Here is a 13,456-nt window from a genome sequence, read left to right as displayed (position 1 = left end):
GTAGATTGATTAGGAAAATGTAATTAAATGTAATCCATTTTGGAATAAGATTGTAACGTAACAAAATGAGGAAAACGTCAATGGGTCTGAATACTTTCAGAATGCACTGTATATATTAAAAAAGACATGAACTTGGTTATAGCTACTGCTCCTGAAAAGGAACTTTGAAATGCTAGTGTGGTTGGTTACGTAGTCTGAGGTCAGAATAATACAAAATGTCTAGATGCAACAGGATTGGGTTGAATTATATTTCATTTTCTGGTTTCTCTCTCAGTGTATCCCTCTCCTGTGAAGATGAGACTCACAGTGGGTAGGGCCGCCCAGGCCTGGTTGCTGGGAGCGAAAAAGGTGAAGCTCCCTGGTCCCTCGATCTCCTCCCTCAGCTGAGCCCTCTCTGAGTACATCTTAGTGGTGGCGGCTCCAACCACACCCAGCGTGTTGTAGATGTTCACCAATGGCAGGGCTGGGAAAAAATACACTCTTAAACGTCATATGGGGGGGAATGTATGAAAATCAAATGGATGTATATTTCACAACCAAAGTGAGATGCCATGTTTCGTTTGACCAAGCCTCTTGTCCAGAAATAATTATCCTAAATTGATAACTAGATGTTGCATCATACGGATTATAAGTGACTGAGCTATAACTTGATTTGCATATTTCTTCTTACCAGCAGGACAACCCTTCTCTCCTGAAAGCTTCTCGTAACCGGGGCAACACTCATAGCTGATCACCCTGTCGACCAATAAGAACACAGGTTGAGGATGACTGCAGCCAATCAGAGATGAAAACAACAGGTCAGTTTCTCATTACCCTTTCAAATCAAAAGACTCTAGCCTTGTCCCAGATATTGTTTGTGTTGTCTTGCCACAAACAGATCTGTGACCGGGCAAAAAAAGATTGAGCAATGTGTCTTAGGCTAAATGATTCAACCACATGCTATACACAAAGTTCTGCCATTTTGTGCATTTAAGATATTTCCACAATAAATCTAAACTGGGCTCAGCTGGAAGGTCATAAAAGCTCATTTCCTCAGAGAGAGACAAAGAGGGAGCAGAGGAATCCACTGACCCAGGGTTGGCCAAAGGAAACTCCAAAAAGGGGACTAAGGGACCGATACTGAAACACAGGCTCCCGTCCAGTAAAAACAAAAGGAGAACAGACAAGCAAAGGTGTACCACTAAGCTACCAGATAAAAATGTGAACCTTAACGCTACGTAAACAATAAGTGGTCTATCTCCACGAAAAGGAAGCTTTTAACTAGCTACAGTTGAAGTCGGAAGTTTACATACACTTAGGTTGGAGTAGTTAAGGGCGGGGTAGCCTAGTGGTTAGAGTGTTGGACTAGTAACCAGAAGGTTGCAAGTTCAAACCCCCCGAGCTGACAAGGTACAAATCTGTCATTCTGCCCCTGAACAGGCAGTTAACCCACTGTTCCTAGGCTGTCATTAAAAATAAGAATTTGTTCTTAACTGACTTGCCTGGTTAAACAAATAAAACTCGTTTTTAAACCACTCCACAAATTTCTTGTTGACAAACTATAGTTTTGGCAAGTTGGTTAGGACATCTACTTTGTGCATGACGCAAGGAATTTATTCAACAATTGTTTTCAGATGTCACGCCCTGACCTTTGAGTTCCTTATTATTCTCTATGTTTGGTTAGGTCAGGGTGTGACTCGGGTGGGGAAAGTCTATGTTGTCTATTTCTTTGGTTTTGGCCAAGTGTGGTTCCCAATCAGAGGCATCTGTCTATCCTTGTCTCTAATTGGGGATCAGATATAAGTTGTAATTTTCCTTTTGGGTTTTTGTGGGATCTTGTTTTCTGTTTAGTGTTTTTTGCCTGACAGAACTGTGCACTTTCTTTTTCACTTTTTTGTCATTTTGTTTGAGTGTTTTTTTTAACATTAGAATCATGAACACTTCCCACACTGCACCTTGGTCCACTCTTCATTCAACAAACGAGAGCCGTTACAACAGACAGTTATAATCACTTATAATTCACTGTATCACAGTTCCAGTGGGTCAGAAGTTTACATACACTAAGATTACTGTGCCTTTAAACAGCTTGGAACATTCCAGTAAATTATGGCATGGCTTTAGAAGCTTCTGATAGGCTAATTGACATAATTTTAGTCAATTGGAGGTGTACCTGTGGATGTATTTCAAGGCCAACCTTCAAACTCAGTGCCGCTTTGCTTGACATCATGGGAAAATCAAAAGAAATCAGCCAAGAAAAAAACGTTGTAGACCTCCACAAGTCTGGTTCATCCTTGGGAGCAATTTCCAAACGCCTGAAGGGACCACGTTCATCTGTACAAACAATAGTACGCAAGTATAAACACTATGGGACCACACAGCCGCCATACCGCTCAGGAAGGAGACGCGTTCTGTCTCCAAGAGATGAACGTACTTTAGTAAAAGTGCAAATCAATCCCAGAACAGCAGCAAAGGACCTTGTGAAGATGCTGGAGGAAACAGGTACAAAAATATCTATATCCACAGTAAAACAAGACCTATATCGACATAACTTGACAGGCCGCTCAGCAAGGAAGAAGCCACTGCTCCAAAACCGCCATCAAAATGCAGACTACGGTTTGCATCTGCACATGGGTACAAAGATCGTACTTTTTGGAGAAATGTCCTCTGGTCTGATGAAACAAAAATAGAACTGTTTGGCCATAATGACCATCATTATGTTTGGATGAAAAATGGAGAGGCTAGCAAGTCGAAGAACACCATCCCAACTGTGAAGCACGGGGGTGGCAGCATCATGTTGTGGGGGTGCTTTGCTGCAGGAGGGACTGGTGCACTTCACAATATAGAGGAGGGAGGGAAATTGTAGATATATTGAAGCAACATCTCAAGACATCAGTCAGGAATTTAAAGCTTGGTTGCAAATGGGTCTTCCAAATGGACAATAACCCCAAGCATACTTCCAAAGTTGTGGCAAAATGGATTAAGGACAACAAAGTCAAGGTATTGGAGTGGTCATCACAAAGCCCAGAAAATTTGTGGGCAGAACTGAAAAACTGAAAAAGCGTGTGCGAGTAAGGAGGCCTACAAACCTGACTCAGTTACACCAGCTCTGTCAGGAGGAATGGGCCAAAATTCACCCAACTTATTGTGGGAAGCTTGTGGAAGATTTAAAGGCAATGCTACCAAAAACTAATGGAGTATGTAAACTTCTGACCCACTGGGAATGTGATAAAAGAAATAAAAGCGGAAATAAATCACTCTCTCTACTATTATTCTGACATTTCACATTCTTAAAATAAAGTGGTGATCCTAACTGACCCAAGACAGGGTATTTCTACTGGGATTGAATGTCAAGATTTGTGAAAAACTGAGTTTAAATGTATTTGGCTGAGGTGTATGTAAACTTCTGACTTCAACAGTACATTCGGTGGCAAGTTCTTCATACAACCACAAAACAAGCAAAATGATGACAAAGGATGCTAGTCCATTGTGTAAACATTAGTATTACTAATCCAACAGTGGGACACATAGGTTATAGTGTGGAACACAGAGTGGCAATATTAACAATACATAAGACGTAAAGAAAAGCTGTGGAAAGCTACACAAAAATAATCTGCCATTTTGCAGCCCCTTGCAAAACACTCCAACCCAAGTACTCCCAAGGGAGGTCAGATCCCACTCAGATCAGTCAAAGCTCTTTAGCAGAGTACCTGCCCATCTCCTGAAAACATCTGAAACCCTCTCTTCAAACTGTAGCCCCCCCCCCCCCCCCCCCCCCATAGCTTCTTTACTGAGGAAAATGTAGGAAAGGGAGATACCAGTCGTACAACTGAATGCCTTCAACTGAAATGTGTCTTCCACATTTAACCCAACCCCTCTGAATCAGAGAGGTGCGGGGGGGGCTGCCTTAAATCGACATCCACAGCGCACAGGGAACAGTGGGTTAACTGCCTTGCTCAGGGGGGCAGAACAGATTTTTTACCTTGTCAGCTCAGGGATTCAATCCAGCAACCTTTTGGGTACTGTCCCAATGCTCTAACCACTAGGCTACCTGCTGGTTACTGGCCCAACGCTCTAACCACTAGGCTACCTGCTGGTTACTGGCCCAACGCTCTAACCACTAGGCTACCTGCTGGTTACTGTCCCAATGCTCTAACCACTAGGCTACCTGCTGGTTACTGTCCCAATGCTCTAACCACTAGGCTACCTGCTGGTTACTGTCCCAATGCTCTAACCACTAGGCTACCTGCTGGTTACTGGCCCAACGCTCTAACCACTAGGCTACCTGCTGGTTACTGTCCCAATGCTCTAACCACTAGGCTACCTGCTGGTTACTGTCCCAATGCTCTAACCACTAGGCTACCTGCTGGTTACTGTCCCAATGCTCTAACCACTAGGCTACCTGCTGGTTACTGTCCCAATGCTCTAACCACTAGGCTACCTGCTGGTTACTGTCCCAATGCTCTAACCACTAGGCCACCTGCTGGTTACTGTCCCAATGCTCTAACCACTAGGCTACCTGCTGGTTACTGTCCCAATGCTCTAACCACTAGGCTACCTGCTGGTTACTGTCCCAATGCTCTAACCACTAGGCTACCTGCTGGTTACTGTCCCAATGCTCTAACCACTAGGCAATTTACTATGACTGAGATATGTGATTGTCACACCTAGCTATTTTAAGATGAATACACCTAGTGTAAGTCACTCTGGATAAATGACTAAAAAAGTCATTAAAAGTCCTAACATTGATGAAAGTCAATGGAAAACTACCCAGATACAGTCTATACCCACTTGTTACGTCAACCCTAGTTAACCACACCATCCCCACAATCCCCTTCAAGCATAATGAACTATACAGTATAAGCTGTTTCAGACCAGACAATGATCTGAGCAATCAGCTACTGTTATACTCCTAGGGAGAGGGTAGTTGGTTGCTCAGAAACATGGTTAGGGGACAATCCTAACATTCAGCGAGGGGGGGACCCCTGTAAAACACAGTAGCCAGGAAACCAGCCCAGACTGATTATCAAAACAGATGATCACTCAACTTAGATTTATTTTCTCCGCAAGCATAAACAAAGATGGTAGCCATGGATTTCTGTCTAAATAAACAGCACGGTTGTATAATTCCAACACTGTGTACATTGAGATGTCTGAGTGTTGAGGCAAGCTGTCCACCATGTAGAAGTACTAAAGAAGTACACTGAAGGTCCATTTGACTTTACGGGGTCCATGTTGAAATCAGCATGCTAGATAGATTTGGATTTCCCACACAGTCATCTCTCACTTGGCTTTATCTTCATAGGTACTGTATCAACAAAATATATATGTTTTCTTGCTTTATTGATTAAGAATAGACAACAAAAAACGTTTCTTTCCCAGACAATATAACAAGATGTAATTTGTTGTAAAAGTTAACGTGTATAAAGCTTTACAGACTAGTTAGCTCTGCGATTCACCTTTAGTCAAATGCTACTACTTCAAAACATAGTGTGATTGCTGAGAAAAACAGAAGAACCAATGCATTGGTGTTGAGAGTGGGGCTTTGGGAGGTAACTAAGGGGTGTTGTTAGGGTTATTGGTGACTCAGAGTTATGGGTTTCTCCCCTCAAGTGACCTGTAACCTCTCTAGCACCAGCAGCACCACGTCCCCATGGACTACATCTGAACCCATTACCTTTCGGCTGCTAGTCCAACACTCTAACCACCAGGGTAGCCTAGTGGTTAGAGTGTAGAGGCGGCAGGGTAGCCTAGTGGTTAGAGTGTAGAGGCGGCAGGGTAGCCTAGTGGTTAGAGTGTAGAGGCGGCAGGGTAGCCTAGTGTTTAGAGTGTAGAGGCGGCAGGGTAGCCTAGTGGTTAGAGTGTAGAGGCGGCAGGGTAGCCTAGGGGTTAGAGTGTAGAGGCGGCAGGGTAGCCTAGTGGTTAGAGTGTAGAGGCGGCAGGGTAGCCTAGTGGTTAGAGTGTAGAGGCGGCAGGGTAGCCTAGTGGTTAGAGTGTAGAGGCGGCAGGGTAGCCTAGTGGTTAGAGTGTAGAGGTGGCAGGGTAGGCTAGTGGTTAGAGTGTAGAGGTGGCAGGGTAGCCTAGTGGTTAGAGTGTAGAGGCGGCAGGGTAGCCTAGTGGTTAGAGTGTAGAGGCAGCAGGGTAGCCTAGTGGTTAGAGTGTAGAGGCGGCAGGGTAGCCTAGTGGTTAGAGTGTAGAGGCGGCAGGGTAGCCTAGTGGTTAGAGTGTAGAGGCGGCAGGGTAGCCTAGTGGTTAGAGTGTAGAGGCGGCAGGGTAGCCTAGTGGTTAGAGTGTAGAGGCGGCAGGGTAGCCTAGTGGTTAGAGTGTAGAGGCGGCAGGGTAGCCTAGGGGTTAGAGTGTAGAGGCGGCAGGGTAGCCTAGTGGTTAGAGTGTAGAGGCGGCAGGGTAGCCTAGTGGTTAGAGTGTAGAGGCGGCAGGGTAACCTAGTGGTTAGAGCGTTGGACTAGTAACCGAAAGGTTGCAAGTTCAAATCCCGTGCTGATAAGGTACAAATCTGTCGTTCTGCCCCTGAACAAGGCAGTTAACCCACTGTTCCTAAGCTGTCATTGAAAATAAGAATTTGTTCTTAACTGACAGTGTGACCGTGGGCACCGAGGAAGAGAGGCATCGGACAGACAGACAGCTGGACAAGATGGAAACGGACACAGTGACAGTGGCCACCGAGGAAGAGAGGCATCGGACAGACAGACAGACAGCTGGACAAGATGGAAACGGACACAGTGACCGTGGGCACCGAGGAAGAGAGGCATCGGACAGACAGACAGCTGGACAAGATGGAAACGGACACAGTGACCGTGGGCACCGAGGAAGAGAGGCATCGGACAGACAGACAGCTGGACAAGATGGAAACGGACACAGTGACAGTGGGCACAGAGGAAGAGAGGCATCAGACAGACAGACAGCTGGACAAGATGGAAACGGACACAGTGACAGTGGGCACCGAGGAAGAGAGGCATCGGACAGACAGACAGCTGGACAAGATGGAAACGGAAATCCTGGTTGAGAATGAAACAACTGAACAAATAGATTTTGATGATGTTTTACTGGTAATGGGGACATACGTAAATGGCAACAAAATAACTTTTGGGTCAGTGTGGTGTGTGTGTGTGTGTGTGTGTGTGTGTGTGGTGTGTGTGTGTGTGTGTGGTGTGTGTGTGTGTGTGTGTGTGTGTGTGTGTGTGTGTGTGTGGTGTGTGTGTGTGTGTGGTGTGTGTGTGTGTGTGTGTGTGTGTGTGGTGTGTGTGTGTGTGTGTGTGTGTGTGTGTGGTGTGTGTGTGTGTGTGTGGTGTGTGTGTGTGGTGTGTGTGTGTGTGTGTGTGTGTGTGTGGTGTGTGTGTGTGTGTGTGGTGTGTGTAACCTTTATTTAACAAGGCAAGTCAGTTAAGAACACATTTTTATTTACATTGACGGCCTACACCGGCCAAACACGGACGACGCTGGGCCAATTGTGTGCCGTTCTATGGGACTCCCAATCACGGCCGGTTGTGATACAGCCTGGATTCGATCCAGGGACTGTAATGACGCCTCTTGCACTGAGATGCAGTGCCTTAGACCGCTGCGTCCATGTGTGTGTGTTAACTATTTAACTGTACTAGAATGATTAAAAGGCAGCTAAAATTTGAAATATCGGTTATCGGTATCGGACAAAAATGTAATATCTGTGCATCCCTTTTTGAAATCTTTTTTTTTTAAACGTTCTGTGATTTGTTTTTTGCTTGCCTGGCCTAACAGGACAATCTAATAGTCCCAAACGTGCAAACCCCTGCACATCCGGCACTACAGACAGGCTAAAGGATACAAGGATTAGAAATATTCTACATAGTATTTTAACTCAACTCTCTCTTGTCTGTCTCTGTCTGGAAATGTAATTAAATGTAATTAAATGTAATTAAATGTAATTAAATCCAAACTGATAAAAGCTTTTTGGAATCTTTGTTGACACAAGCAGGTTTGTCCTTTCGAACGCAACTCTCAATCTCCCAGTCCCAGCCCTCTCAAATTGACACAGTTAGGCCTGGCTTGCTATGGAAAAAGTACATTTTTCATGGCTCCCTTATGAATGATTAGTGTGCGTTTAGGGACGGAAGTCTCTCAACAGTACCCTCTAAAGCCATCATTTCCTCCAAACATCCCAGCGCCCACAGCAAAGTTTCACTTCCTCTTCAACTTTCATGAGATTTCCAATGAAAGAAACACTGTTCTGAATCGCCAGCAAACGTCTCCCGTTACAAAGACATCAAGTTTGTGTCTGTGGTAAAAACAATTCTACAGGAAACATCCAGATCATTTCACAATACTCATCAAGGGAGATCAAATGACAAGAAAAATCCAGGAACAGAAGACTCTATCTCTCACACAACTCACACACTCACTCTCACACAACTCAGACTCTCACACAACAAGACCCACTTATTTTAAATAGCGAATGCCTGTTTTCTTAACACACCCATTCCCATGCACTGCAGGGCAAGGCAGTATAATGGTGCATTGGTCGACACACGACTTTCCCATGCCACACAAAACCTACAACACAATCTGTCTACGGAATGTTAGACAGAGCAATAACCAATAGCATCTTGCCCCCTGCAGGGACGTTAACATTGACGTCGATCAAACCGCCGCTACTGTGGCTACTCTCCCCCAAAACTAACTACCTAGCTAACCCAGCTATTTGTCTCCCCCAAACTAACTACCTAACTAAACCAGCTATTTGTCTCCCCCAAACTAACTACCTAGATAACCCAGCATTTCTCTCCTCCAAACTAACTAAGCCAGCTATTTATCTCCCCATACTAACACTAAAACGTATCAAACTTCCAGTCCATGTCAACGTCACAAAAAGAGAAGAGGACTCAGCAACAAAGCGGATGACTCAATGATTGATGGACGAGTCATTTCGCAATTTTACATCAAACTAAGATTTTTGGTGCAGTATTTCTAAATGGAAAAAAAATGTGATTGAAAACGAGTCGTCTCACGTTGAATGACAACAATGTCTTTATTGAAGAATCGCTACTGTTGACAAATCACCAATGGAGGGGTGTATACCTTGGCTACTGACTTCGGCTTGCTTCAAGAAAAAGATGTTGTGTGCTCGAAGTGCAAAACGAACAGAAATGTCATCATAATATATGCACAAACTCTTTCGGCTGGGAGGCATGCGGACACCTTTCTGCTGTCAAATTCACATTTGATTTATTTAACTAGGCAAATCAGTTAAGAACAAATTCTTATTTACAATGACGGCCTAGGAACAATGGGTTAACTGCCTTGTTTAGGGTCAGAACAACAGATTTTTACCTGGTCAGCTCTGGGATTCGATCAAGCAACCTTTTGGTTACTGGCCCAATGCTCTAACCACTAGGCTACCTACCGCCCTTACACTCTAACCACTAGGCTACCTGCCGCCCCTACACTCTAACCACTAGGCTACCTACCGCCCCTACACTCTAACCACAAGGCTACCTGCCGCCCCAACACTCTAATCACTAGGCTACCTACCGCCCCTACACTCTAACCACTAGGCTACCTGCCGCCCCTACACTCTAACCACTAGGCTGCCCACCGCCCCTACACTCTAACCACTAGGCTACCTACCGCCCCTACACTCTAACCACTAGGCTACCTGCCGCCCCTACACTCTAACCACTAGGCTACCTGCCGCCCCTACACTCTAACCACTAGACTACCTACCGCCCCTACACTCTAACCACTAGTATACCTGGACCATTAAGTCATTAACATTTTTAGAAGATATTTTCTCTCCCAGGACTGTTGGGACATCTTGCATAATAGCAGACTATACATCCCAAATGGCACCCTAGGGTCCCTGGTCAAAATGAATACGTTTCTGGTTTAAAGTAGTGCACTATATAGGGAATAGGGTGCCAATTGGTACACTCTCACTGTCTCATCTACACTGGCATCAGACTGTCCTGCAGGACCCAACGACCGAAGGAGAAGTTCTCTCCCATTTCGAACGCACTCACTGTCTCATCTACTCAGGCATCAGACTGTCCTGGCAGGACCCAACGACCGAAGGAGAAGTTCTCTCCTATTTCGAACGCACTCACTGTCTCATCTACTCTGGCATCAGACTGTCCTGGCAGGACCCAACGACCGAAGGAGAAGTTCTCTCCTATTTCGAACGCACTCACTGTCTCATCTACTCTGGCATCAGACTGTCCTGGCAGGACCCAACGACCGAAGGAGAAGTTCTCGTAAAATGATGAAGAAAAAGCATTGCCCACTTCAACATTCTGGTTACCAACTGAACCAATCTTAACAAGGTTTTGAAACCTCAATCCCAGCAGATGATTGAAAACAGACCTCACTGCATGTCATTTTACCACAGCGAGTCATTATGGTCAGCGACTTAAATAGTTGGGCTACTGATTCAGGAAGGAATTTCACTAATGTGCTCTTTAAAACTGTCACCTTCATCATACTTAACTCTTTGAAGATGGAGATTTTATGCAAAATGATGTTTGGGACTAATTTGAGCATAACTCAAAGACAAATCAATTCCTTCTCACTGTATGCCATTTACTGCACCTCTATGCTATGGTTACGTCCCAAATCAGTTTGTTTCTGTCCTTACCCCCTGCTGCTTCCAGCAGAATAGAGGTGAAGGTTCAATGTTTTCACTTGACAATCTTAGTTGGGAGTTCTCCTTCATGAAGCCCACACGAAAGGAAAATTCCTCATTTAAACCAGTGGAAAACTCAGAAATCCTTCTTAAAATCTATTGTTTGCGTATCTAAATGAACAATAAAGACAGTGGTCTGCTCAGCACAAATTACAAAAGAAAGTTTGGGCTCCTCATCCTTTCTGACGAAGGACATCCTATCCATCCACACTAGATTTATAGTCTACACCAGTAGGCTAAAATACAAAATATATTGACGCAACATGTTATAATAAATCAACTCACTGTCGACCATTTAAAATGAACACGCACGTTAATAACATGTTTATATTACACTCACGTTGGTTTGCCGCAGATCTTGCGATGGTACCATTGCTTGCAGTTGGTGAAGTATTTCTTGTCGGTCCCTTGTATCTTTTGCATCGCGCACACGTTTGGTCTAAAAAGAGATGCGGCACATTTTGCGGCACATTACAGTAGACAATGGTGAGTTTGCCCATCACATCGAATTACTTGTTCACTGTACTACAAAGCAGTTGTGAAGCACAACAAAGTATGCCATTAAAAATCAGTAGGCGTAGTAAGTCATATATTTTCTAACATAAAACATTAATCATCCTTCGTAATTATACGAACAAAAGTCATGTTTGCTTGAAATTGCATAGCGCAAAACGTTCTAAGGGCACATCATCATTTGAATAAGTAAGCAGCCTTACCCATGCTGCCTGCCTCTTATCCTGCTGTGCTGAAGAACTGATTGGTAGGGTGACTTTGCCAAACAAATCGTTGCAATCAAGGTGATCGCCAAAGTGAATAAAGTTAAGTGCTGCATTTTTTGACCTTTTCCCCTTATTCCGTCCGCCTCCACACTCCAGACAAGACCGAGGACGATGCGACCATGAATATATGGTGAAGGAAACCGTTCTGGGGAGGGGCGTGGGGAGTGAGCCAAGATAGGCGTGGGGAATTAAAACCTTTTGCACAAAAAAAGAAAATAAGAAAATAGGTATAACTAACGGAGTCAATCTTATTTTACCACAAATACAGTAATGATATGGAAAGAAAATAGATTAATTAATGTGAACGAATATATTTTTTGAGATACATTTTATTGGTCATCAAATTAGTCCCAAATGCAATGCCATCCCTCAAATTAGTCCCAAATGCAATGTCATCCCTCATCTGAGACATGAAGACTAGCATCAGCTCCTCAAGCTAATGCCTGGGTCAGGCATTAGATACATGGATATTTCACCTTCTGAGGACATCCACTGTAGAGTATCATCACCAGGACATCTAGCCTTCTGGGGACATCCACTGTAGAGTATCATCACCAGGACATCTAGCTTTCTGAGGACATCCACTGTAGAGAGTATCATCACCAGGACATCTAGCTTTCTGAGGACATCCACTGTAGAAAGTATCATCACCAGGACATCTAGCTTTCTGAGGACATCCACTGTAGAGAGTATCATCACCAGGACATCTAGCCTTCTGGGGACATCCACTGTAGAGTATCATCACCAGGACATCTAGCTTTCTGAGGACATCCAGTGTAGAAAGTATCATCACCAGGACATCTAGCTTTCTGAGGACATCCAGTGTAGAGTATCATCACCAGGACATCTAGCCTTCTGGGGACATCCACTGTAGAGTATCATCACCAGGACATCTAGCTTTCTGAGGACATCCACTGTAGAGAGTATCATCACCAGGACATCTAGCTTTCTGAGGACATCCACTGTAGAAAGTATCATCACCAGGACATCTAGCTTTCTGAGGACATCCACTGTAGAGAGTATCATCACCAGGACATCTAGCCTTCTGGGGACATCCACTGTAGAGTATCATCACCAGGACATCTAGCTTTCTGAGGACATCCAGTGTAGAAAGTATCATCACCAGGACATCTAGCTTTCTGAGGACATCCAGTGTAGAGTATCATCACCAGGACATCTAGCCTTCTGGGGACATCCACTGTAGAGAGTATCACCACCAGGACATCTAGCTTTCTGAGGACATCCACTGTAGAAAGTATCACCACCAGGACATCTAGCTTTCTGAGGACATCCAGTGTAGAGAGTATCATCACCAGGACATCTAGCTTTCTGAGGACATCCACTGTAGAGAGTATCATCACCAGGACATCTAGCCTTCTGGGGACATCCACTGTAGAGTATCATCACCAGGACATCTAGCTTTCTGAGGACATCCAGTGTAGAAAGTATCATCACCAGGACATCTAGCTTTCTGAGGACATCCAGTGTAGAAAGTATCATCGCCACGTCATCTAGCCTTCTGAGGATATCTACTGTAGAGAGTATCAAAGCCAGGACATCTATTTTACCACAGAAATTCTCAGTTTGACCTGAACAAAGTTTCTCAGCCAATAGTTTCAGTCATTGGCTTGGACTGGGAACCCTGGACTGGGAACCCTGACAAAACTGCTTTTTGTTAATACATCTGTCTCACCCAGAGTGTTTCAGCAGGGATGAGTTCATTGCTAACTTGTATTGTCTTCCTCTGACCCTATTGCGTGGGCTGAGTCACTGGCTTACTGGTGCTCTTCCATGCCGTCCCTAGGAGGGGGGGGCGTCACGTTGTGCCAGGCTTTTTTCACTATACACAACTTTGAGTGGGTTGAGTCACTGACGTGATCTTCCTGTCCGGTTTTGCGCCCCCCCCCCCCCCCCTCGTGCGGTGGGGGAGATCTTCGTGGTCTATACTCAGCCTTGTCTCGGGGTAGTACGTTGGTGGTCTGTTGATATCCCTCTAGTGGTGTGGGGGCTGTGCTTTGGCAAAGTGGGTGGG

General features: G+C 44.7%; 1 protein-coding gene across 1 annotated transcript in view; it reads right to left on the bottom strand.

The window, feature by feature from the left end:
- Positions 1-11,582, bottom strand: part of LOC109865028 (transforming growth factor-beta-induced protein ig-h3-like) — a 30,476-nt gene extending 18,894 nt beyond the window's left edge. The window contains exons 1-4 of the mRNA XM_031797753.1: positions 11,362-11,582; positions 10,986-11,084; positions 671-735; positions 306-463 (exon numbers count right to left, since the gene is read on the bottom strand). Of these exons, the coding sequence (XP_031653613.1) occupies positions 306-463; positions 671-735; positions 10,986-11,084; positions 11,362-11,477 (438 nt within the window). The 5' untranslated portion in view covers positions 11,478-11,582. The remainder of the gene's footprint in view (positions 1-305; positions 464-670; positions 736-10,985; positions 11,085-11,361) is intronic.
- Positions 11,583-13,456: the final 1,874 nt, after the last annotated feature.

Source organism: Oncorhynchus kisutch, linkage group LG19 (genome assembly GCF_002021735.2).
Source record: "Oncorhynchus kisutch isolate 150728-3 linkage group LG19, Okis_V2, whole genome shotgun sequence".
In the NCBI taxonomy this organism is placed as follows: Eukaryota; Metazoa; Chordata; class Actinopteri; order Salmoniformes; family Salmonidae; genus Oncorhynchus; species Oncorhynchus kisutch.
Note: the sequence above shows the minus strand (reverse complement) of the source record. Positions and strands in the feature narration are given on the sequence as shown.